The sequence below is a fragment of the Podarcis tiliguerta genome (genome assembly GCF_965153285.1).
Source record: "Podarcis tiliguerta genome assembly, chromosome: 2".
NCBI lineage: Eukaryota > Metazoa > Chordata > Lepidosauria > Squamata > Lacertidae > Podarcis > Podarcis tiliguerta.
This window is the reverse complement of record NC_139535.1, coordinates 16,528,621-16,553,807: the sequence shown is the minus strand read 5'-3', so window position 1 is coordinate 16,553,807 and position 25,187 is coordinate 16,528,621. Positions and strand designations below refer to the sequence as shown.

Below are 25,187 nucleotides of genomic sequence, written 5' to 3'. Positions count from 1 at the left end.
GGTGGGAAGTCTTGAGATTCAGAGAAATCTCTTAAAATATGGATATGCAATCTGCATTGTTTTAACTTTGCACTTGTAAAATTAAAATAATGATTTCCCGGGGGGGGGGCACAGAGGTCCTTCTTAATGTCTTTTAAGCTCTTGTTTCCATCTGCTGGCTCTGAATGTTTAGACAAGTCTACCTAGGATGCGGGTTTTAACCTACTTTTACTCTACTCTTGTTCTAACTTTTTGAAAGTCTTAAATTATTGCCATAATTTTTTCTTTGTGATAATTTTGTTGCTTTAGCTTTTTTGTAAAGTGCTTTGAGGCTACCTCCCTTCATTCTCCTAAAACGTCTTCCCTGGATCCTCCAACCAAGATTTTTTAACTGGAGATTCTGCAAATTGGGCTTGAGGCCTTCAAGCCTTGGCCCAACCTGTTTCCCTCCATACAGATGTTTCTGGTGGGAGTTGAAGTGCAAAAAAATCTGGGCCAAGGCTGACCCTCCTTGCAATCTCCTTGCTCTGCCAAAGGTGACTCAGCTTCCTCTTAAGTTTACATATCCGTCGAGAAAATATAATTAGGCGTCCACTCTTGAGACGCAATGGAAGAAGAGACTGGAGGAATGATCCAGACTGGAGAAGAAGAAGAGGAGTTCGGATTTGATATCCCGCTTTATCACTACCCTAGGAAGTCTCAAAGCGGCTAACATTCTCCTTTCCCTTCCTCCCCTACAACAAACACTCTGTGAGGTGAGTGGGGCTGAGAGACGTCAGAGAAGTGTGACTGGCCCAAGGTCACCCAGCAGCTGCATGTGGAGGAGCGGAGATGCGAACCCGGTTCCCCAGATTACGAGTCTATCGCTCTTAACCACTACACCACACTGGCTCTGGTGGGCAAGGGGCAAGGTGGAGGCAGTGGATCGAGACAGCCGTACCTTGATGTCAGAGGCGTTCTCCAGCATGGCCTGCCGTGAGGACATCTCCGCTTGGGACACCGAAAAGTCGTTCTCTGCCGCACTGGCTGCTTTTAAGGTTGCCACCTGCCGCTCGAACTCCAGCTGTTTGGAGGAGGAAACAAAGTCTGGCCATGAAACAGCAACAAAAAAAGAGACTCTTCCTCATCTACCATTTTCCAGGTGCCAGTATGCCCACCAACTCCCCCTCCACAAACTTATTTCTATCCAGGGCACGCCTTACCAGGATTTGACCTTACAACTGGCAGGCAGAGAAAGCCATGAGTCCTTTTTTTGCCCTCTGGCCAGCCACAAACAGGAATAACCTTTTGGGCCTTTCCCTTCGTTCCCCGGCAGAGATCTCACCTGCTTCTTCAGCTTCTTCTTCTCCTTTTTGCTGAGATGGGCGTAGGGATCGCCTTCCTTCTTCTCCCCTTCCTCTCCCTCCTCTTCCGACTGCTACAGAAATCACAAGGTGGCGTGGTTTGTGTTAGCAAACAGAGCCAGGAAAGGAAACCAAGAAGGCCCTCATACGAAACCTTTGGAGAGACCCCTCCAAGTCAGTTCAGAGTTAAGACTCCTCCCTGCCCTCTCTCGCTTCTGGTACGGCTCTGCAGGGCTCAAGAGTCCTTTCTGCAGGGAATGAACCCCAGGAGATAGAAGAGGTGTTTCCATAGACCTCTTCAGTCTCTCCAGAGAACTTGCCGGAGTTCGGAGTCAGTCAAAGGGTTGAGAAGTGGCTTGCTCATATAGCTCTCCCTTTCATTCCTTGCCCACGTGAAGTAGAAAGGAAGAGGTAGGAAGAAGGAGGTTTTTTGGGGGGTGGGGTAAGCTGCAGTGGCACCTAGGTCTTATTGCCCCAGGCACTAGGAACAGCCTTGCCCAACCTGGGGTCCTTCACATGTTTTGGACTACAACTCCCATCAGCCCCATGCTGGCTGGGGCTGATGGGAATCGTAGTCCAAGCCATCTCCAGGCTGGAGAAGGATGTTTGAAGGAGTATGGTTTGCACTCCACCCTATGGGTGACTTGTGGAAGTCAGTCGGTAGTTCACCGCACCTCAACCAGTGTGACGTATCAGCAGAGATTCCCTGCTCCCAGCAGAACAGCTTCTTCCACAATCCCCCATTAAGGGGGGAAAACCTGCCCACACAGTTCAAAGTAACGAAGTGAATGCCCTAGAGACAATTATACAGTGGTACCTCGGGTTAAGTACTTAATTCGTTCTGGAGGTCCGTTCTTAACCTGAGGTACCACTTCAGCTAATGGGGCCTCCTGCTGCTGCCGCGCCGCCGGAGCACGGTTTCTGTTCTCATCCTGACACAAAGTTCTTAACCCGAGGTACTATTTCTGGGTTAGCAGAGTCTGTAACTTGAAGAGAATGTAACCTGAAGCGTATGTAACCTGAGGTACCACTGTACTTTCTCTAGGCATATTTCCTGAATAAATGGGAGGGTGAATGGCTCAGCAAGGCATACACTCAACCTCCCTGGTGTTGCTACGGTAACCAAGTGCGCCTGGCACCCGTATCACAGAACATCCAGACGCAGGATTTGCCTTGCCCAGTGTTTTTTGTTCCTAGTAGACAGGAGGAGCGGAGATCTAAGCTATGCACACAGGCACCGGTAAACACAAGAGACAGCCAGCGTGGCGTAGTGGTTAGAGTGTTTGACTGAGACCTGGGCGACGTGGGTTCTACTCCTCACTCAGCCATGAAGCTCATCTTTAGCCCACCGCCCGATCTCAGCCTAAACCATCTTGCAGGAATTTTGTGAGGATAAAATGAGGGAAAGCCATGCTTGAGAACCCTGGATGAACGAAGGTAGGATGCAAGTGCAATTAACAGAATACTAATAAATACCAAACAGCCTATGTGCATGAAAGGAGAGAGCAAGAGCCTTAAAACTCTCTCCTCTGCCTTCCTGCATAAGGTGGAATGCAGTGTGGACAAAGCCCAACTGACGCAGCGAAGTCACAAGCTCCCTCACCGGCTGGCTGCCCTGTTTGGGCTTCTCTTTGCCCTTTGTGGCCTCTTCCTCTTGGTCATCCTCATCCCCCTCTTCCTCGTCGTCTATCTCCTCCGCCTCCAGAGCAGCAAACATGTTCTGTGGAACCAAAGAAACAAAAACTCGCATAAGAATGTGATTTAAGAGGAGGCCCGCTGGGTCAGGCCACTGGGTCTTCTAGGGGGGAAAAATGGTATAGGACCGCTGGACAGTTAAGTCCAGTCAAAGGCGACTATGGGGTTGTGGCGCTCATCTCACTTTCAGGCCAAGGGAACCAGCGTTTGTCTACAGACATCTTTCCGGGTCATGTGGCCAGCAGGACTATAAACTGCTTCTGGCGCAATGGGACACCGCGACGGAAACCAGAGCGCATCGAAACGCTGTTTACCTTCCCGCCGCAGCGGTACCTATTTATCTACTTGCACTGGTGTGCTTTCGAACTGCTAGGTTGGCAGGAGCAGGGACAGAGCAATGGGAGCCCACCCTGTTGCACAGATTCGAATCGCCGCCCTTACACCCTGCAACCCCAAGAGGTTCAGTGACTTAGACCACAGCGCCACCCGCAGTCCCTGGGCCTTCTACTACAGCATCTTGTTCTCCCATGGCCAATCAGATGCCTATAGGGAATCTCATAAATAGGACCTGAGTACACTCTCCCCTCCTGTGGTTTCCAGCAAGTGCTATTCAGCATTCCTGTCTCTGACTGTGCAGACAGAGTATAGCTATCCTCAGGAAAAGGTTACAGTGACTGTGCTCGTGCATCATGGGAAACCAAGGGTGGGGAACCTGAGCCAACCCGCCCACCCCAGTGTTGATGGACTACAAGTCCCATCATACCTGACCCCAATGGCCATGCAGGAGAGCCAGTATGGTGCAGCTGCTATGAGAACTGGCTCAGGACATGGGAGCAGGCTTCAGCTGCGAAGACCACTGGGCGAACTCTGGCCAGGCATTGCCTCCTAGCCTAATCTACCTTACAGGGTTGTGCGAGAATAAAATGGGGAGCAGGAGAACACCATGTATACCACCTCAAGCTTCTCAAGAGGCGTTGTAATGTCACCACAGATAAAATAAATAAACACCATCTGCAGGGCCACAGATACCGCACTCCGGCAGTAAGCCATGGTTGGTCGTTTACTGCAAATGCACAGATGGCTCTTGCTTCAATTTCCTCCCCGCTAGCAAGTGGGAGCAACAAACCATGATGCTCGAGCTTAGGGTTCCATCCATTTCTCTCGAAGAAACCGTGGATTGGTAAAACCAAGGTTTGCTCTTGGCTGACAAACACTGGTTTGTTGGGATGCCGGTGGCACAGCACGACTAAGCCTTGGGGGTTGGATTTTGGCCACCAGGGATCGCCTTGATGTGTCCCTTACCTTGGTCGGCTGATTCTTCTTCCCTGCAGCCTGTTTGGTCGCAGTCTAAAAGAAGTATGGAAAGAGTTGAGAGAGGCAGAAGAGAGCATGAAAGGCAGCTGTTGCAGCAAACCCTTTCTCCTCCACATGCTCAGATCTTTCCCCTCTGCTCTAAGGTGAGTTAAGCAACCTGAGTATCAGCTATTTTAACTGTCAGGCACATAACCCAGAAGCCTGGGATTCTCCTGTTTGTCTAAGCACCCAACCAACCACCCAACTCTTCGCATGACTCTCCCATTCCTCTCCTGCTGTACCTTAGCTTTCTCCTTGGGTTTCTTTAACTCTTCGTTGTCTTCCTCCTCATCGCTCTGAGCCAGGATAGCAATGGCTGGACCCCCTCTCTAGGAGTGCAGGTGAAAAACAGACAAAATGTACAGGTCATGAATACCAAGTCAAAAGGGCGTTCAGCACCCTGGGTAAATGAGTAGTATTATCACTATTATTATGGTCATCATCACAACCAATTTACAGTGGTACCTCGGTTTTCGAACGTCTCGGAAGCCGAATGTTTCGGTTTTCGAACACCGATAACCCAGAAGTAAACGCTTCCGTTTTCGAACGCACCTCAGAAGCTGAACGACTTCCGCTGAGGTTTTTTTTCAATTTCTCCATTGAATTTCCAGACCGCCCTTCGTGCCTCGTATTTCGAATGTTTCGGAAGTCAAATCGTCTTCCGGAAAGGATTATGTTCGAAAACTGAGGTACCACTGTGTTGTTATTATTTTCATCATAATCATCAATTAGTCATCGTCACTACCACCAATTTATTTATCAGCCAGCTTCTACACAGTCCTTTGAAGGCAACGTTCAATAAGAAACAGCTAAAAATTCAAAACCAAAAACAAAAAAAACCCAGCCAATACATTTCAGACAAAACTAAAACGAAACAAGTTAGACGCTTGTAAGAAAGACTCATTCATCCAGCTGGAAAAGCCTAAATTTGCTGCTCTCTGACTTCCTTCACTCTGACCAAAGCAGAAATGAAATCTCACACAAATTTAAACTTCAGCTGAGTTTCAAAACCTGAAGCTGAAATTCTGACATCCTGGAATTTTCAAGCTCCATGGGTTTCTGTTCCTCTAAGGCACTGGATTGTTTCCAGTCTCTCCCAGGTGACAACTGGGAAATTATGTTTTGTCTCCAGGGCATCTACTGACGCCCACTATCCCTGATCAACTATCTACAATTTGCCATGCTGTATGCAAATACTTTTTACTCTACAAGCCCAAATCCTTCTGAAATGCTGCAATTCAACTTACTTTTTAACTCAAGCACTGCAATTAAAATAAAATTATGGAAATTATATATTTTAGCGTGATCTGCACAGTTAATAAAAAGTAAAAAAAAAACCTGGGAGAGCATATGGTTTTTCAAAACGGTCCACGTAGTCCCAATGGCATATTTTGGCATCAAATATACAGTTACAAAGATAGAGCATCTCCCAAGCCCCAGCCTCAATTGCCTATCTGTAAAATGCTTTATAGCGCAAGGGTGTTGGAAGACAGACATAAAATGGTTCATAAGGCAATTTGAACAGCTTGGACTGCTCAGGCCATTCCAGGGACGTTTTATGCTCAAAAGTGGGATACAAATTTACAAATAAATAATTTAAGAAGAATACTAGCAACTAAAAACATTTAATTTAATGTTTCAATAAAAAGGTTAAAAAACAGTGTCTTCATTAGCAATGATGAAACACCATACCTCCTGTTTTCCTTTGTTCTTCTCATTTTTCCTACTCTTCCTCTTTGTGTCTTCCTCCTCTTCCTGGGAAATAAAAGACAAGAAATTCTGATTATTATTTCCCACCACGACCAATGCAAATTAGCACAGGGAATCCCACCTATCTAGAGCGGTCCAGCCATTGAGGATTTGCATTATTATTTAAAAAATTAAATTACGTGTGTTACAGCATAATAGTTACAATCATAAAGAATTAGCAAATCCCGTGAACACAATTAATTCCAGCCTATGATACATCCTGGAGAGCAATACTGTATTGTTCTTATCCCAACTATTATATTTGTTGTGTTTTCTAACTCCCAGTGGAGGAATATAAGAAATATAAGGAGGGCTCTGCGGAATCTCCTTCCTGTTGAGGTTTCCAGGAAAAGCTGGAAGCAAATATTGGTGCGGTACCAAAGGCATCCCTAACTGCCCGGTTTGGTTTTTGAAGACATGAAGTCTGGGCATCTGGTTCCAATGCCAGTATTCCATCCCTAGAACATACGTAGTAAGTACAGAAGTGCCCCTGAGCCAGTGCAGAGTGCATTTTCTTCACCCTTGTGTAGCAACAGAGAACTCCAATGGTGAGGCTTTTAAGGGGAAGAGCTGTCGGAATCTCCGTGCAACCGAGGTGATAAAGCTCATCTTCCGGAATCGCCCTCCGACGTGATTAACGACCTGAGCCTTTGATGAGGCTCAGGCACATTCCCATTCGGCAGAGAATCAAAACAGCATGCGGAAGTGATGAGATTTATGGCTACATTGCTATGCTTTATTTTCTAAACTACATAGACAGAAAAGAAATCACCCTCTCTCTGTGGGAGCAGAGAGCAACTAGCAAACAAAGGAACAGGAAACCAGTAAAATAACACCTGTCTCCTGTCTTCCGTGAGACTTCCAACAGCCTGGAATGTCTCTGGAATGTAAACAGAGTCTTGTGACTCCAAAGCACTGCACAGTGGCAAACAGAAACTAACAAGAGCTTCCAGGTAAGAAAGGTTTTTTGGGGGGTTTTTTTAACCAATCAGATGTGAACCCAAACTCTTTCCCACAACAGCGCCACCTGGAAGCATGCACTGCCCAAACAATTTGGTCCCAACATTTTTAAGGGACCACTTCCTCCTACGTATCCTGTTTGCAACAGGGCAAGATCAAGAGGGTGATCAGAGGAGGCTTGGAAGCACCGGTTTAAACCTGCACAGAGAGGCACCCTCCGTGGTTATTGAGGGTTCCCTTGACTCTGTCATCTTTTTAAAACATAGGAGACTTTACTGATATGGACAGGAGTTTGACAGCTACTGCTAAAATATGATTTACTGGTCCACTTCTACACAGAGCCAGACCAATGGCCTATGTGGTACAGTCCAGTCCTCCCCGATACTCACCTGCCCACACCTGGTTTGATATGATGTCAGGGGTGCAGCAGGTAAAGCCATGTCAGGAAGGCAACAACTGGGGACTTTAAAGTGTGCTCTCCCAATTAGCTTTTCTCGGCAAGAGGGGCTTGCATTCAGTGCTTTTTGAATTTCATCCAATACAAGCCTCACTTGTTTGATTGTATTTTCAGTATTTGTTGGAAGCCAGAAACCCAGCCAGATGGGTGGGGTATCAATAATAATAATAATAATAATGATAGTTGTTGTTATTAAAAAGGTAAAGAACCCCTGACAGTTAAGTCCAGTCACGAACGACTCTGGGGTTGCAGCACTCATCTCGCTTTACTGACCGAGGGAGCCGGCGTTTGTCCGCAGACAATTTTTCCGGATTGTGGCCAGCATGACTAAGCTGCTTCTGGCGAAACCAGAGCAGCACACGTTTACCTTCCCACCAAAGCAGTTCCTATTTATCTACTTGCACTTTGATGTGCTTTCGAACTGCTAGGTTGGCAGGAGCAGGGACCAAGCAACAGGAGCTCACCCGGTCATGGGGATTCGAACCACCAACCTTCCGATCGGCAAGCCCAAGAGGCTCAGTGGTTCAGACCACAGTGCTACCTGCATCCCTTAGCTGTTGTTGTTCTTGTTAGGATCAGCTCCACTCAGAAGCTACCAGCTGGCACTCCCAAGTGCAGCCGACCCCTGCAAGAAGCAGGGCTTGCTTTCACCAAGTTCAAATTTGAGTCCAAATTTGGCATGCAATGTAAGCCCTGCTTTCAGCAGGAATCTTTGCAGCCAGAGCTGCGAAGGAAGACTTGGGGACCGCTTCCCTGATTCTTCCATTTGATTCTGAATCACCTGACATTATCTGCCATCAGGCGACTGACAGGTTGGCCAGTTCTGGATTGTGGCTGGATACAGTCCCCCACCCCAGTGGAGACGTGCTTCTTCCAGCCCTCTCTTTATTTTGGCTTGCCCAGCGCAGCCCAGACTGACCTTCTGCTTGGCTTTTGGCCCTTTCTGGCCTGGTTTCTTCTCCTTTTCATCATCTGAAGCAGCCTAAAGAAGCAGAGATGGGTTGTTTATCTGCACTAGGGAAAAGGCCAGAAAGGCATCCCTGTTGACTCTGGTTTTGCACTTCGCCACACTGCAACCTCCCAAGAGCAAATGCATGCAGGAGAGAGGACTGTCCTTCAGGGCTAGAAAACCCCCAGGAGTCTGATCACTTAGTTATCTATCTGCAGCTCCTGTGCTTAGGAGTCTGAGACCTTTTCCCAGTGCTGGGAAGGCTGATTGCCAAAGGGTTTGAAGACCAGTGCCAAAGAATTTGAGAACTTCAGTATAGTCCTGCTGACAGTCGTTCTCTGGCTGTTTGCATGCTGGAAAATCCCTATGTTCTGTATGTCCTTGGCTCTGCAAAAATTTACCCTTCTGCTTATATGAGGAAGGTGGAAGGAACTACACAGAATCTCAACCTTCATTTGACCAGGCCTTTCCAAAGTATTTCTGCAGACATAGTGGCCAAAAGCAACTTCTTTTTAATGGGAGTAAATGTTTTGCATTCCGCTCATGCGCTACAGAGCCCAAATACAGTGGTACCTCGGGTTAAGTACTTAATTCATTCCCGAGGTCCGTTCTTAACCTGAAACTGTTCTTAACCTGAAGCACCACTTTAGCTAATGGGGCCTTCTGCTGCCACCGCACCGCCAGAGCACAATTTCTGTTCTCAACCTGAAGCAAAGTTCTTAACCTGAAGCACTTATTCTGGGTTAGCGGAGTCTGTAACCTGAAGTGTATGTAACCTGAGGTACCACTGTACGCAAGTGAAGAAGCGTACAAAATTCCTCTTCTGTCACTGTGTCCTGGCCTACCTAATACTCTACAAATTCCCATCTTGATCCAAATCACTTCCTGTCGGATCCGGAGGGAGCCTAACCTTGTTGATCTTATTCTTGTCAGGTCTGGTTGGTTTCGGCGGTTCCTCTTCGTCGTCGTCTTCCTCCTCACTCTGATCCTGGCTCAAGGCGGCAAAGACATTTCCCCCCTAAAGAGAGAAAGCAAGCGGCAGTGAAGAAACTGCAGAGACAAGTAACACGTAACAAGCTCCCCTTTGCTTGGTCCCCAAAAGTGAAAGGAAGCTTCTCCTGGGGGATTTGCTGGTGGCAGTCCAAATTTTACCATGCAATGGTCTGGCCACAGAAAGGGAGTCCATTGCGCACAAAGAAGAAGAAGAAGAGGAGTTTGGATTTGATATCCCGCATTATCACTATCCGAAGGAGTCTCAAAACAGCTAACATTCTCCTTTCCCTTCCTCCCTCTGTGAGGTGAGTGGGGCTGAGAGACTTCAGAGAAGTGTGACTGGCCCAAGGTCACCCAGCAGCTGCATGTGGAGGAGCGGAGACGCGAACCCGGTTCCCCAGATTACGAGTCCACCGCTCTTAACCACTACGCCACACTGGCTTTGTTAGATGGGGGTTCCAATCATCCACGGGCCTGAAGTTGACAGTATCCCCGGGGACGCCCCGGGGCATTATTCTTATTTATTTGTCCCACCCTTCTCTAACCAAAGGAAACGTCAAAATGTCCAGAAACCTACCTTCTTTTTCTTGCCAGCTTTGCTGATGGGGAGAGGCACTGGAAAGGAAACAAAAAACTGTGAATACCTGCTGGGCAAGAACAGGACGTTGGGGCAAGGTGGGCCTGATCCTGCAGGCTCTTTTTCGGTTCCAAGGAGCTTATTCAGCCCAGATCTCTGTCTCTGACAGCGGCTAGCCAGATGCCGAGGAAAGCTCACAGGTAAGCCACGATGTAAGCCTCACACTCTGTTTACAACCAGCAGCGCACAGCCTCTGCTAATGAAGGCAACACCACTGCTAACACAGACCTCCTTGAACTGCTAGCCTAGATATAAATCAGCGGTGGGGAAGCTGCGGTTCTGCAGGCTCCCATCAGGTCCGGCTAGCATGGCCAATGGTCAGGGATGATAGGTGTTGTAGTCACAGGCAACATTAGGTGGGCCACAGGTTCCCTGTCTCTGACATAAACCTGTTCCGTGAGACCGGGAACACTAATGCAGGGGGCCCCTCTGTCCAATATGATTTGGCCCTCGGCTCATTTGACGTAGGTGGAGGAAGGGCCGGGAGAAGAGGAAAAGCTAGAATGGACGAAGCAAAGGGGAAAGGGGAGAGGAACCCACTCCAACCAATAGTTTGGGCATCTGTGAAGAAGCCTGTTTTTATGAGCACAATTCAATTCACGTTTCACATTTCCGAGCACAATTCAAAGTGTTGGTGCTGACCTTTAAAGCCTTAAAAAGCCTCGGTCCAGTATACCTGAAGGAGCATCTCCACCCCCATCGTTCTGCCCGGACACTGAGGTCCAGCGCCGAGGGCCTTCTAGTGGTTCCCTCGCTGCGAGTAGCCAAGTTACAGGGAACCAGGCAGAGGGCCTTCTCGGTAGTGGCACCCGCCCTGCGGAACGCCTTCCCACCAGATGTCAAGGAGAAAAACAACTACCAGACTTTTAGAAGACATCTGAAACCCAGCCAGATGGGCAGGGTATAAATTTATTATTATTATTATTATTATTATTATTATTAGGGAGGTGGCAGAAAGAGAAGGTGAGAGAAGGTGTGGCCCTGCCCACTAGCCACCACAAGCTCCATTTCCCCCCACCACCTACATTCACCTTCCAACAGATAACTCCTGAGGAAAAGAAGGTCCCCAAGCCCTGTCCTAAGGACCAGTGGGAAGAAATGTCTTGGAACTCACACAGAGCAAAGGGTGACCAGCTTGTGGCTTTTCAGACGGCTGTTGGACCACATCTCCCAGCAGCCTCAGGCAGCATAGCCAAAGGGTCAGGGACGATGGGAGCTGTAGTCCCCAGGATCCTAGAGCAGGAGTGGGGAACATGGGCCTTCCCAATGTTGACTGCAACTCCCATCAGCCTTGGCCACGGGCCATAGCAGTTGTGGCCGATGGGAGTTGTCGTTCAGCAACATCGGGAGGGGTAGGGGGCACCAGTTCCCTGTCTCTGGTCTAGGGGGTTGGACAGGTCCCTCAGCCCCAATGTAGAGAATCTCTCCCCCCCCCCCCCCACCAAAGATCGCAGCCTCCAACCTTCCTCTTCCTCATCGCTGGCTTGGGCCGACAGCTTCTTCAGCCGCTCAATCAGCTGGTTCTCGTCGTCGTCGTCTTCCGCCTCTTTTTTCTTTCTGTCTTTTTTCTTGTCTCGTCGCTTCTTTTGCTGGGGCTGCTGCAGCCATGAAAACAGACAAGGAAACGAACAAACAAACAAACATGAAGAGGGTGGGTCAACCTGCCTTTCTTAGCAAATTATCTCCCCGTGGCACTGCGACATCCTCAGCCCCATTGCAGAGGTGGACTTTGGTAATATGGCGCCCTGAACCAGGGCAAAATTTGGCACCCTCCCTGCCCAATGTTTCTTATTTTAAAAATAATTCATTTTGGTACATTTGCTTTTTAATGGATCTTCTGAGTAGGTACCTGTTTTAATATAACAATAATTTTTATTATTAATTATTTATTATTATTATTATTATTATTATTATTATTATTATTATTATTATTATTATGTGTTCCCTCAGCTTGGCATCCTGTATGGAGAAATGGCCCACACTACCCTAAATCCAGTGCTGCCCAGTGTGGTCAACTAGCATGCCCTCTGGTGACAAGACCCACAATATATATTCCTCCCAGGTTCGTGGGTTCAAGCCCCACACTGGGCAAAAGATTTCTGCATTGCAGGGGGTTGGGCTGGATGACCCTCGTGGTCCCTTCCAACTTTACCATTCTATGATTCTACGATTCTGTGATCCTGCTTGGCACTCCTGGTTCCAAAGTTACTTACCTGTTGTTGTTGTTGCTGCTGCTGCTGCTCTTTCTCAACTGCTTGCTCCTCACTGGCATGTTTCTCCTCCACAGCCAGTTCCTCAAAGAACTTGGGAGACAGAAGGGGAAAAGTTTAGGACAGTGCCAGGGAGGTAGTAGCCCCCTCCCTCCGAACCACTATCCCCTGCTGGAAGGAGGGCAAAAGGCTTCTCCATCCCCTCCAAAAATATTAGCCAAAAATATTAAACAATCCCCCAATTATTGGATTAGCTTTATGTATAAATGGAGCCACTACCTCTCAGCTGAATTATGGAGGTAGATAAACAGGAAAGGGGTGGCAAAGCATTCTGGGACATCAAGAAGTGCTACAGGTGCAGTTAACAACCACCAGTGCACAGTCCCCAAAATGCTGAAGTGTTTGGAGGAGGAAACGGAGCATTTGTGGAAGGTGGCAAAGTTCTCATGAAGGTCAACAGAACTACAGAGAGCGTCCAGATTCGTGGACATCACGCAGAGCCCAAATGGGGGTGAAGTCAACAGAGGATGAGACTGAATCTTACCGACTTTTTGGTCTTTTTATCCTTCTTCCCCTTCTTTACCACTTTGTCTGAAAGAAAGAATCGGGAGGTATTTGAGATACAAATCCGAGAGTATTTGTCCTCAACCACAGAAAAAAGTATATACCGTATTTTTTGCTCTATAAGACTCACTTTTTCCCTCCTAAAAAGTATGGGGAAATGTGTGTGCGTCTTATGGAGCGCAGCTATCCCAGAAGCCTGAACAGTAAGAGGGATTGCTGCTTTCACTGTGCAGCGATCCCTCTTGCTGTTCTGGCTTCTGAGATTCAGAATATTTTTTTTTCTTGTTTTCCTCCTCCAAAAACTAGGTGCGTCTTGTGGTCTGGTGCATCTTATAGAGCGAAAAGTACGGTATATCTCTCTGTCTCCCCCCCCCCCCCCACTGAGACCAGGAACCGAGAAGAGTTCGGGCACACTAAAGCACGCACCATATTCCACACTCAAGTCCACTATTTACTACTGAAAGTCAGAGTGGAGCAGAGGCAGTCAAGATACTGCCCTCCACATGTTCCTGGAGGGCAGTATCTTTGAATCACCCTTGACCAATAGGCTATGCCAGCTGAGGCTCATGGGAGTTGTAGTGCAGCAACATCTGAAGGGCAGTATGTTGGCCATCTCTCAGTTGAACTAGGAACGGGGAGAACTGGGTTCACATCCCCAACTCAGCCACAAAGTGATCTTGGGTTAAGTCACTCTTTTCCAGCATAACCTACTGGGCTGTTGTGGGGAGAAAACAGGGAAGGGGAAGAGAAGCATGTGCTTCACCCTGATAAACTGAGGATTTTAAAGAAAGGCAGGGGGGAAGTATCAGAAATAAAAGAAAGCTGAATTACAACATGGTGCAATTACACAAGGTGCTGCAGGTTAGACTATACAACTACATATATGTGGGTATATATGGATTCATATAGAGAGGGAGGAAAGCAAATTGAAAATATAAAAGCATTAGCCTAAGAACAATAGTAAATCATCTCAATTGCAATTTCAGAATGCCTGGCAAAATAAGAATGCCTCAATTTGTTTCTAGAAATTGGCCAGGGAAAATATGCTTCACCAGGAAAATACATTCCATATTAACTATTATTGTTGTTAGTATTATTTTTTAAAAAACAAAATTACGCCACCCCTCATCAAAAGATCTCAGGGTGGTTCACAAGACAAATATACAAGATAAAAGCACAAATAAATAATTAAAATAGAAGCAACAAACACATTTAAAAGGCTGTGGGATATTAATCAGCCAAAGGTTGAAGAGGAATGTTTTCACCTGGCACCTATTTCTTACCATGATGTCCGATTTATTAGTTTAAAATAAAGTCATAAAGCTAAGACAAAAGTCTATTCCAGTCCTACCTGGAGACACCAGGACCTTTTGGGTGTAAATCATATACTCTACCACTGAGCTACGACTAGCTGTGAACAGGTAGCATAGTTTTCTTCTTTCAATTATGACACATCCCATTTCACAGCAGACTAAGCCTGCTGGACTTCTTCCAAACCCAGCCACCTTTCCCTCCCAGCTGCAATTACCCTGGCTTGTCAAGCTCATGCATCTCACTCTGCCCACACCCCAACTTAGTCGAGCCTCTCTTGCCTCTTTCACTCCAGCCAGCTTCCAGCACAGCCAATTGAAAATGGCCTCTCTCCCTTGTCCCATTTCCCCAGTTCATATGTTAGAACTGGCAATCTGCAGGTGGCTGATGGACTCCAACGCCCTCCAGGCCCAGCCATCATGGTGAATCCTTAGGGATGATGGAGACATCTGGAGGTCCATGAGGTTCCTGCTCCTGCCATGCAGGAGCCTTTTGTTTGTGAGGCTCCTGAATCTTCCCACGACTACATGCACACAGAAAATCATAGAATCATAGAATGATAGAGTTGGAAGAGACCACAAGGGCCATCGAGTCCAACCCCCTGCCAAGCAGGAAACACCATCAGAGCACTCCTGACATATGGTTGTCAAGCCTCTGCTTAAAGACCTCCAAAGAAGGAGACTCCACCACACTCCTTGGCAGCAAATTCCACTGTCGAACAGCTCTTACTGTCAGGAAGTTCTTCCTAATGTTTAGGAGGCCATTCAATGTTTAGGTGTCATTCAATAGCCAAATCAATGGGCATTCTGCCGGCAGCGGAAATGCAGTAATAGGAAATGCTAGTGCTAGAATCTTTTTCTCGGACCTTTACTCTCCCGCGACTATCACTGCTGCTTACAACCAGTGTTCAAAATTTGCCAGGCACCAGGTTGGCGACTGCAGAAAGCAAAATGTCACTTAGAGAAGGAATGGAAATATTTTCCTTGACGGCGGCCTGCGTTTCGCTAGCCCAAAAATGGAAAACGAGCGAGGTCCCAACCAAAGAAGAATGGCAAACGTAAAACTGATGGAATACACGCAGTTTGCAGATCTAACATGTAGAATAAGAGAACAAGAAGAATGCACGTTTAAAGAAGACTGGAAAATGTTAACTGAGTTTATGGGTTAAAACTGTGTTCATTTAAAAACACTGGTAGCATTAATTTAAATTCAACAGTGTAAATAAGATTTGATGGATGTAACATTGGATTATCTAACAGTTTAGTTCGTGTAAAATATGCTGGGATATATGGTATGCAAATTGAACCACGGAAAGAGAAGAAGGGAAGTCACTGATTTAAGGTTGTTTAAGTGAATATCTTGAAATGTGATTGAGAAAATTTAATAAAAATTGTGTGTGTTGAGAGAAATATTTTCCTTGACGCTTTAAGTAGTTTTATTCTTGAATGTTTTATTTGATGTTTTAATGTGTTGTGAACCGCTTTGTTCTTTAAAATATAAAGCGCCACAGAAATTGAAATAATTAATAATAATAATAATAATTCCCATGGGGGGGGGGGCGACCAGAGCCTAGACATTCCATTGTGGTGACTGCAGCCTAGGTTTAAGGGACCATTTAGCAATTACATTAAATATACTGTATCTGAATTTCTAACACTGCTTATGACTGTAGCTTCCACAACTGCAGCTCTGCCTTTTTGTTAGAAGCTCAGGAGCCCCACAAGGAAAATAATTATACTATATATAATTAGCAACATGTGTTGGGACTGACCTGGTTCCCTTCATCATAGCCCAATGCCCCACCCTTCCTCTTCCAAATACCTTGTCACTGGTGTCTGTAAAATGGGTTGAACAGTTGAGAAACTTTTATGGGAATTGTTGGGCAGCTCCTACCGCTGGTGGAAGTTAAGACAATACAAGCTAAGGAGCAAAAGGATGCTGCCCCAACCCCAAGTCCACATTAAATAATGCCGAACAAATATTTCTGTGCATGTTTTACCCAATTGGAACCTCTGCCCTTTTTCCAGCAAAGGACATGGCAGGAAAGAACTATGAGAACTATGGTGTTGGCAGGAAGGAGGAACGTATACTGCTTCCACAAGTGGCAGTAGAACATACAGACATCATGGTCAGTAGTCACTGAAAGCCATTTTTACGAAAGTTTATTTTGTTTATTTGATATTTATAAACAAAATAAATAAGCATTACTACGGCTAAGAGACTGAGTAGCTAATAAGGAAGTCTCTGGTAGAAATCTAACCTCTGCAAACTACTCTCTGTCTCAGCCCCTTCATCTACAATACAGGGAATAATAAAACAACTAAACTAAGGATTACAACTAGATCAGATCATGGATTCTATACTCTCTCGACACTTAAGCACTCCACAAATATCAAAGACTTGTTAAAAGCATACACACACCTTGTTTTTATATACATTAGCAGCTAGGATTAGCTGAGACTTTGATTTACTTAGTACAGGTTGGGTTTATCAGTTCAACCTAGAGTATTTATTTTTATATCACTGTTTCTTTTCCTAGGGAATTCCGTGGTCAAATTATCACTAGTTATATAAATGAAGACACATATGGAAGCTCACATGTTATGGGGCCTTTTAGTCCGGTTCCTTGTCCAAGCCACAAAGTTTCATCCCCAATATTCCTCCTCTATCTAGCCAACCGCCTGAACGTTCCTTTAACACGCAAATCAAGGAGCATATCAAAAATACTAAGAATAGCAATGAAACCAGCGCCACATCTGGCACTTCCTAGAGCAAACGGGGGGGGGGGGGAGTCTGGGCCCCTGTCCATTTGGACAAAACCTAAGCAGCAAATTAGGAGAGAGTGAGTTGGAGGAGGGGAAAGAGAGGCAGGGGCAACCGGAGGTGAGGGGGTGTGTGCTAAATGGTAGCAAACACATTCAGACACACCTACGACCAATGCTTTTTTTTCTGGGGAGACGCATACCCCTAAACATTTTGTGAATCTAAGTTTGGCCTCATTGAGGGGCAGTATTTCAATATGAGTAGGAAAATGAGAGTGACCCCTAAACGTTTTTTTAAGGGGGGAAAAAGCACTGCCTACGACTATGCGAGACCCGCTGACCACGGCAGAGCTTGCGTCTGAGCAGACAGTCACGTGTATGGACAGAGGTGTGTGAACGGTGGCTGCTTGTTTCGGGTTGTTTTAAAGGGCAAACACTTTTACACGGAATTGTGTGTGTTAGCCCCCTCCCCTGATATTATGCCCACTTCCCTCCTCCCCCTGAAGGTCCTCCTCCCAACCTTCATGAGGACTAGCCTCTTTCCTCCCCGCCCAGCCCTCCCGCCTCCGCCCTCACCTCCAGCGCCCTCTCCGGGGCAGCGCTTCTCTTCTTCGTCCCCGACCCACTCCTCCTGGGGCTGCTGCGGCTGCCTCCCTCCCTTCGGCATGGCTGCTCCCTTCGCTCCGGCGCCCGCCGCCTGCTTCTTTGCGGCTCTTCCTACCGCAATCTTGGCTCAACACATGCCCGCCTGGGCCGCACTGCGCCTGCGCGGGAGGTGACGCGACCGGGGTTCCTGCGGGCCAGAAAGAGAACAGATGCTTTCGTCAGCGATCCCCGAGCGCAGGCCGGGTGCAGCGTAGAGATCAGGAAGCGCCTCTCCTAGAAAGGCACGGGAGAGATCGGGTTGCCACAAAGAGATGAGGAAGCGCCTATCCTAGAGGGGCACGGGAGAGAACAGGTTGCCACAAAAAGATGAGGAAGCGCCTATCCTAGAGGGGCACGGGAGAGACCGGGTTGCCACAAAGAGATGAGAAAGCGCCTATCCTAGAAGGGCACCGGAGAGCCCGAGGTTGCGACATCGAGATCAGGAAGCGCCTCTCCTAGAGCGGCCCAGCAAAAACCCGGAAGATTAGTCGCAGGCTGCAGGAGAGCAAATGGAGACGTGCAGTTTCTAGGACGTGCACAAGTTTTCTTTTTCGATTATTTTAGCCAAGAGTGGGAAGGGGGCAGCTGCCTCCGAGAAAGACCTGCAGCGCTTTTTACTGAGAGGAATGCAGGTGCATGCCCAGAATGAAACATGTCCAGCAAGAAACAGCAACTCTATACAGTATACACTTAAGAATGCAGGATTGCTTGGTTTAAGTACACACCTCGCGTTTGAATAATAATTATTATATTTATTATTATTTATTTATACCCCGCCCATCTGGCTAAGTTTCCCCAGCCACTCTGGGCGGCTTCCAATCAAGTGTTAAAAAGCACATCAGCCTCTTTCCCTCCTACCCACCCCAGGATAGGAATCCTGGGAACTGTAGTTTTTTAAAGAGTGCTGCAAACTGCACCTATCCGAAAGGGTAAAAACTACACTTCCCAGGATTGCAGCCAGATTTTAAATATTCCATTAACTGTCTTGTTTTCAATTTCATTGTTCTGTATGGGACAATGACAATAAAGATACCATATTGTATCGTTATATAGATTTTTTGCCACTAACAAAGGAACTGACATTCTTTGAAAGCTTACATTCTTTCATTAAGTTAATGGTCACTGCTACATTATTCATTGGATTTTTAATGGCTTCCCATGAGGTGTCCTAAAGCCACTTACAATGCAATAAAAATGTATAAAGAATTGCATATATAAAAACAGGATTTTCAACTAGCTGGAGCTTCCAGGTTAGCCTCAAGAGCCTCGTCACGTAGAGTATATAGCAGCACATGGACAATATAAGCTCGGCTATCTTGACCCGCAAACAGCCATAGCTGTCTTACTAGCCAAAGCTGGTAAAAGGCACTCCAATTCCCTGAGGTCACCTGGGCCTCTTGCAAGAGAGATGGATCTAGGAGCACCCACAAACTGCAAGCCTCCTCCTTCAGACGGAGGATGACTTCATCTAAAGCAGGCAATTGACTGATTACCTGGACTTGCGAACCATCTACCCACAAGGCCTCTCTGTCTTGTCATTCATTATTCAATGTAAATTTGTTTGTCCCACCACCAAGTCCAGGACTTGTGCAGCCTGTCCTGATTCAATTGTTAGTGTACTGATGACCACTCCCAATAGCTACATATATATGTTAAAATAGCACTGGGGACAGGATGATATTCTTCAGCATCCCATTGCACAAATGCTTGGGAGCCAAGAGACAATCAATGCCTTTCTTGGAAACTGACCCTAGAGATAGGACCAGAGCCACCACAAAAAAGCTGACACTACTCACAGCTGATTATAAACCTTGATCGATGCCACGATAAGCTTTGCCATTAATCTTATACCTTTTTATATTTGGTTTTGTAAACTTTGGAACTTCTGCCCAGTGTAGTTTTCTTCTTCTTAGGGACTATGTAAAAATCAGTAATCACAGCTATAATGACTATAGCCAAACACATAGACAGCCAGCTCTAACTGCATTCTTATTAATTAAGTCCTAATATATTAGATGGGGGACGCGGGTGGCGCTGTGAGTTAAAGCCTCAGCGCCTAGGGCTTGCCGATCGAAAGGTCAGTGGTTCAAATCCCTGCAGCGGGGTGCGCTCCCGCTGTTTGGTCCCAGCGCCTGCCAACCTAGCAGTTCGAAAGCACTCTCGGGTGCAAGTAAATAAATAGGGACCGCTTACTAGCGGGAAGGTAAACGGCGTTTCCGTGTGCGGCTCTGGCTCGCCAGAGCAGCGATGTCACGCTTGCCACGTGACCCGGAAGTGTCCTCGGACAGCGCTGGCCCCCGGCCTCTTTGAGTGAGATGGGCGCACAACCCTAGAGTCTGTCAAGACTGGCCCGTACGGGCAGGGGTACCTTTACCTTTTTATATTAGATGGGCCCTCCAGGACATAGTAAGATCCATTATTAACCTCACTTCTTAATAAGCATTCTTAAATCAGTTGATTTCAGTGGGCCTAGACATGACACTTATGATGTCCTGCCTCCCCCATTAAAATGTTTTCTTGTTGTTTTTTATAGGGATTTGGTTTCTTTGTTTTAGATTCATCTTGGAACTCAGCCTGGGAATGCTTTTTATGCTGAAGATCTGAACCACATTTATTAAATAAACAAATGTCATCTTGTTTATAACACTTGCATACTATCTATAGGCATTTGCCTTAGATGCAAATGGCGTTGTTCTATACCAGTACAGTGGTACCTCAGGTTACATACGCTTCAGGTTACATGCGCTTCAGGTTACAGACTCCTCTAACCCAGAAATAGTACCTCGGGTTAAGAACTTTGCTTCAGGATGAGAATAGAAATCGTGCTCCGGTGGCGCGGCAGCAGCAGGAGGCCCCATTAGCTAAAGTGGTGCTTCAGGTTAAGAACAGTTTCAGGTTAAGAACAGACCTCCGGAACGAATTAAGTACTTAACCTGAGGTACCACTGTATATGAAAACATTATTATAGCCAAACAATAATAAGTCATCTCACATTAACAATCTTAATTTAAATCTATATATATTAACATAAGCAGCCCACATGCCCAGATAGAAAACCAAATCAGACTGATATACAGTTGAAAGAGCAGTAAGTTATTCGGACCACTGAGGGAAGGGTGGTGGGTGTTTTTCTTCCAAGTCCATTTCTCTTGTTCATCTGTGATGCGGAAACAAACAGTATTAATTGAAATTAGTAAATTGCATGTTGCATTGTATTAATTCTTGCATTGCAGGGGGTTGGACTAGTTGACCCTTGGAGCCCCTTCCAACTCTACGAGTCTCAAGTCTTTGTAGTACGTAGGTGGGAATTCCGTCTGCGCTTTTTCCAAGCAGCACTAGGAGGCGCTCAAGGGTTCCATCAAATGGATGAATGGAGTAGTTTAGTTCCGTCCGCTTCCCGAGCGCCCTTGCAGAATGGCAGTCTTGATTTCTCCCCCCCCCCCCGCGCCACCCTAAATGGTACCGTCCGCAAATCCCAAACCGCGTTCCATTTTCCTGGAAGGCGACGTTCCATCGCCTCCGTCCACCCCCCTTTTTATGAGTCCCGAATGGTTTCGCCAAACCACTCCGCTCCCCCCCCTCCGCACAAGTTCTGCTCTTTCCGCTTCCTACGTCACGGCCCCGCATTCTTTCACTCGGGAGGTCCCCGCCCCTTTCCCTTTCGGCCCCGCCCCTTGCGCGGCGCTCATTGGGCCCTCGTCTCTCCGCCGAGGAGAGCTCTCCCCTTGGCTCCGCCCACTCCGGTGCCGCGCGTCGGGGCTGGTGGTGGAGGAGCAGAAGGAGGAGGAGGAGGAGGGGACGGCAGCCGGGATAGGACATGCACCGCAAGAGGCCGTTCAGCGCTAAGCAGAAGAAGAAGCAGCTGCAGGACAAACGGGAGAGAAAGCGGCAGGGTGAGCGCGGGAGGGGGCGGGGCCGTGCGGGAGGAGGCGGGGCCCCGCCTTGAAACATCTGGAAGGATGTAACATTCCCCCACCCTCTTTGGGCTGCATGTGGGGAGCATCCCCCTCTCTCTTCAACATCTGTATTCTCACCTTTCTCTTACCTCCCCCCAAACATCTCTCCCCTTTTCATGATGAGAAGGAACCCATCATTAGCAACATCTGGTTCTCATGATCGCCCACATAAACATCTGGGTAGCAGAAGGCCACGCCTCCTCTTCCTCCTTGAAACATTTTAGAGGGGGCGTTGGAAGGAAGAGAAAGCGTGACCTCTACCTCTCCTCCATTAAAACAAATCGGGGGGTGGATATTTATTGGCTTCTGCAGGAAACGCTTGCATAGAAAGCAAATCTTCTTTCCTGGAAACGTATAGCACCTCTCTCTTCCTCTCCCTTTCCTTCTTTTCTCTCTCTCTCTCTCCCTTTTTGCAAAGCGGGGGTGGGCAGGCATAAGTGAGCCAGGCCTTTCAGCTCACGACTTAGCACCCCGCTGCTCCCCTCCTGGAAACAATTTGGAAGATGAGTCTAGAGATGTTCACTTTCTCTCTCTGGTTTCTGACATGTTGGGTGCATGCTGTTAATTCATGTTAATTTACAAGCCTCATTTCCCCCCCCCCACCCCCCTTTGCATGCACGTACATGGAATTGTCAACTCTTGTGGAGCAGTCCAGTTTTCTCCCTTCAATGAAGTATTAAACTAGGCCCTTTTGGAGGGAGCACTAGCCTCTTCCTTCTGAACCACCTTTTAAACTGTGTTCAAAATAAAATTTTAGGTCTGCCGCCCTCAATTTTTGGATAATGGCTTCTTGATGTAGTCTTGAAGGATGATTCTCTGGAAGGCATTGGGGGTGCTTGCTATATTTCTGTGTACACCCAGCATCTGCAATGCAGTGGGCATTATATCGTTCTCTCTTTTTCTCCCACCTAAACTGCTTAATGGAATAAACTGCCCTTCTCCAGTGCATCGGGAATGCTGTGTCCTCACCTCCCCGTAGCTGGGAGACAGAAACACTTTTCAAATACGGAACACAACTCTTTCCTTCAGTTATTTTGGCTTAGGGCTGTAACCATTGGATCTGTTCTACTATTCATATTCAATTTTGTCCCTTTCCAGGTATACACAGCCAGATCTTACACATGGTTTCTCGGAAGTGTGCCATGCTTCATTCAGTAGGACTTACTTCCAAGTAACTGTGTATAAAAGTACAGGTTATGGGAGGAGGGGAATCAATGTGGTATTAGCAGTTAGAGTGTTGAACTAGGAGAGCTGGGTTCAAATCTCCACTCTGCCAACAAAGAACTTGGGTCTGTCTCTCAGCTTGATCTACCTCGCAGGGTTATTGTGAGGACAAGAGGAGAGAGACTTACAAATAACACCCTGAAAGTGTGGGATACAAATGTACAGGCAACTCCCCATTTATGGACACGCGCATTGCTGCGAACATGGAAGTGGCACGAAGAGGGGCAACAACAGCTCTAAAACTGCAGGGAAACTGCGAAACAGTAAGAGCTGTTCGACAGTGGAATTTGCTGCCAAGGAGTGTGGTGGAGTCTCCTTCTTTGGAGGTCTTTAAGCAGAGGCTTGACAACCATATGTCAGGAGTGCTCTGATGGTGTTTCCTGCTTGGCAGGGGGTTGGACTCGATGGCCCTTGTGGTCTCTTCCAACTCTATGATTCTATGATTCAATGAAAATTGTGTGGTTTGTTAAGAAACATGTTAGAGGGGATGCAATTAAGTAAGACGGAACCTTAAAATGCAACTGTATGTAATTTGGGTTATAAATATCAGTGTTGGGTGAGCAGGAAATCACTAGTTTTGTTCAATAGTTCAATAGTTGAGTAACAAATGTAATTTTCTATATGGATTTTTTATTTATTAAAAAAAAAAAAGAACCCATTAGTAAAAGGTTGCATTAAAGTAGGGATGTGGAACCTGTGGTCATCAAGATGTTAATGCTGCCTTGGACTGACAAGACCTTCGGAGTTAGACCATAGGTCCTCCTAAGTCAATATTGTCTAAACCAGGGGTGCCCAAACTTTTTTCAAAGAGGGCCACATTTTACAATTTTAAACCCAAAATTGTTGAGCTTTTTTTTAAGGGTTGAAATTGTAGGGTTGAAGTTTTTCTGGGGTTTTACCCCAGGAAATAAATTTCCACGGGGGGCGGATTTAATCGCCCAGAGGAACTGAACATGGAACTTTCTGCATGCAAAACAAATCCTCTCCAGCTAAGCCAGGTCTCTTCTCCTGGAGTCCCCCAACAACATCTGGAGGGCCACAAGGTTCCACCTTGGCCTTATTAACTTGCACTGAAATCAGTAGGGCTGTATCTGTGCTTAGAATTGTAATGTTTGCATCAGGTCTGGATATCTTGCAACCCACCAAGCTGAATGCAGCCTGCCTGGTGGTTAGCAGCCTTCCTCACTGCAGGCCCAGGTCTGCAGTATCAACTGGTTCGGCGAGCGCCTGTCAGATGTGATGTGAACTCCATTCAGCAAGTGCACCACAAATTTCTCAGGCCTGCGCCATGTCCCATTCCACTTCCTTTAAGCATAGCTTGCTTTTATAGCTATTATTGTTCTTGTTGTCTTTTGTGATAACTATTATTGTCATTGTTGCTTGTACCCCACCCATCTGACTGGGTTGCCCCAGCCACTCTGGGAGGCTTCCAACAGATATAAAAGCATAATAAGACGTCGGACGTTGACTTTGGTGCATTAAGGGGGGAGATGCACATCCCACTGTCCCTGGATCAGAGCCTTGTATTCACAATTTCTGCAGTCGGAAAGCTACAGGGCTTTTGAGACTGTGATAGGTGCGTGTGGTATAAATGGAAGCTTTGCGCAGAAACAAAGGGTAGTAGTACCGATCGGTGTGCCATTATAGCTGGAGCTACGCTAAGCCATTCATTCCAGTGCAATACGATCGTTTTCACTGCGGTCGTATTTAAAAATAGCCAGCGTGGTCCAGGCTATTTAGCTGTACTCCTGCGCCCTGCAAGGTTTTTGTTGACTGTAGCATCTTTGGCAGGCAGGGCTAAAAGAGGAAGGTGGTGGTTACTCATCATCTAGTGTTGCTGCGTTATGGTGGGGGGGGGGGGAGGGAATTCATATGAATAAGGGAAGGGGGGAAACCTCACCTCTTGTGACACACAGAGAGAGAGAGATGCACTGTGCTCAAACTGCTGCTGTGCCAACTCAACTAGAAACAATTCGAAAGAAAAGTGCTGAGCTTCAGTGACAGGCAGTGGGATGAAAACGCTTTATGGGGTTTATGAATTATGTGCTAATGGGACCGAAATAACTCTGAAGGGCATTAAATGGGCAGCTTGCACTTTTTTTTTGCACTGGTTTCTCAGATAAGAGGGCACCGGTTGACACAGAACAGGAAGGTGGGCATGTGTTAGGAGTGTGTCATCATCCTTTAGATAGCGAAGATAATGCCTTGCGCTTAATGTAGTGGAATCTGGATCTTTGAAGTGCCTTTGCATATCTCGTCTTTAGTAATCCTTGCAGAAGCCCTGTAAAGTTGGTTGGTGAAAATGGTCCAAGTTTTGGATGAGACAGTCATTGTTTGCCTGATAGCACTTAGACGAGTTAATGGGTGAAGCAGCCATTCTGTTTGCAGGGGGTGGTTTAT

The 25,187-nt window shown here is 46.8% G+C and overlaps 2 protein-coding genes across 3 annotated transcripts in view; one reads left to right on the top strand and one right to left on the bottom strand.

The window, feature by feature from the left end:
• ABCF1 (ATP binding cassette subfamily F member 1) overlaps positions 1–17,808 on the bottom strand; it is a 37,358-nt gene extending 19,550 nt beyond the window's left edge. Inside the window, exons 1-13 of one of the 2 annotated variants that reach the window (XM_083424919.1) lie at positions 17,539–17,808; positions 12,870–12,916; positions 12,329–12,418; positions 11,578–11,713; positions 10,056–10,093; positions 9,396–9,503; positions 8,456–8,518; positions 6,063–6,125; positions 4,613–4,699; positions 4,320–4,364; positions 2,926–3,042; positions 1,304–1,396; positions 920–1,042 (exon numbers count right to left, since the gene is read on the bottom strand). In XM_083424919.1, the coding sequence (XP_083281045.1) occupies positions 920–1,042; positions 1,304–1,396; positions 2,926–3,042; positions 4,320–4,364; positions 4,613–4,699; positions 6,063–6,125; positions 8,456–8,518; positions 9,396–9,503; positions 10,056–10,093; positions 11,578–11,713; positions 12,329–12,418; positions 12,870–12,916; positions 17,539–17,629 (1,101 nt within the window). In that variant the 5' untranslated portion in view covers positions 17,630–17,808. The remainder of the gene's footprint in view (positions 1–919; positions 1,043–1,303; positions 1,397–2,925; positions 3,043–4,319; positions 4,365–4,612; positions 4,700–6,062; positions 6,126–8,455; positions 8,519–9,395; positions 9,504–10,055; positions 10,094–11,577; positions 11,714–12,328; positions 12,419–12,869; positions 12,917–17,538) is intronic. The other variant, XM_083424920.1, reaches the window with a different exon arrangement.
• A 3,515-nt stretch (positions 17,809–21,323) lies between these two features.
• The window catches only part of GNL1 (G protein nucleolar 1 (putative)), a 30,593-nt gene continuing 26,729 nt past the window's right edge, over positions 21,324–25,187 (top strand). The window contains exon 1 of the mRNA XM_083425534.1: positions 21,324–21,500. Coding sequence (XP_083281660.1) covers positions 21,425–21,500 — 76 coding nt within the window. The 5' untranslated portion in view covers positions 21,324–21,424. The remainder of the gene's footprint in view (positions 21,501–25,187) is intronic.